This window comes from Wasmannia auropunctata, unplaced genomic scaffold, assembly GCF_000956235.1.
Source record: "Wasmannia auropunctata unplaced genomic scaffold, wasmannia.A_1.0 LD336025.1, whole genome shotgun sequence".
Classification (NCBI taxonomy): Eukaryota; Metazoa; Arthropoda; class Insecta; order Hymenoptera; family Formicidae; genus Wasmannia; species Wasmannia auropunctata.
Window position 1 is genome coordinate 9024 of NW_012026865.1, and position 817 is coordinate 9840.

At 29.7% G+C, this 817-nt stretch overlaps 2 protein-coding genes across 2 annotated transcripts in view; both read left to right on the forward strand.

Moving 5' to 3' along the window:
• Positions 1 to 817, forward strand: part of LOC105452911 (cytochrome P450 4c21-like) — a 24555-nt gene that overhangs the window by 8134 nt on the left and 15604 nt on the right. The window lies entirely within an intron of this gene.
• The window catches only part of LOC105452910 (cytochrome P450 4C1-like), a 12637-nt gene that overhangs the window by 1092 nt on the left and 10728 nt on the right, over positions 1 to 817 (forward strand). The window contains exon 2 of the mRNA XM_011694462.1: positions 374 to 480. Coding sequence (XP_011692764.1) covers positions 374 to 480 — 107 coding nt within the window. The remainder of the gene's footprint in view (positions 1 to 373; positions 481 to 817) is intronic.

Sequence of the window (817 nt, forward strand, 5' to 3'; positions counted from 1 at the left end):
TTTTGCATATTTGCTTTTTGACTTAATGTAAACTTGCGTACACAATACATAAATATGTTTAAAAAGTTTAAATATGTGAATAGTGTATAGTTATCAACTAAAAGATTGCAATACTTTTTTTTATCATTTTTGCAACACAGTCTGTTTACCGAGCGATTGATTCCTACCAATGGATCGAATCAATTACGTTCAACTGCTCCCCAGGCAAAATTGCATTCCAAAACTCATCAAAATAAAATGTGCTGCAACCTTTTAGTTGATGACTTTACATACGTCATAGTTAAAATATACGTAACCTTTATTTTTGTAATATTAACAAACAAGTAAATAATCTTATATAGAAATCATCTCTACGATATACGAAAATTTTTAGATTTTATGGATCTTGTATTAAAGTTCATGGAAGATTATTCATCCCTTTGTCAAGTTTGGATAGGCAGCAAGTTAATAATTGGAATATACAATCCAGATGAAGTAAAAGTAAAGAAAGGATTTTTTATTCTAATATAATGTTTCTATTGGAACTAAATAAGTATTTATTTTACTATTTATACAAATTATATTCGTATACAGGGTGTCCTATTTTAATCGATTACCTCAAATATTTCTTGAACAGTGTATTTTAAGGAAAAAAATGTTTCAGGTAAAAGTCTTGGGATTCCGAGGGGGACATAAGATGATAACATTGGTTTGACCCTGAGAGGCGTCAAGGTCAGAACAAAGTCACTTTGAATTTTTTAAATGGAACCCCCATTTTATCTATGTGTTTTGGAAAGCTCTTGAGGTGTGCTACAAGAATATGTCTGTCTCTTATACA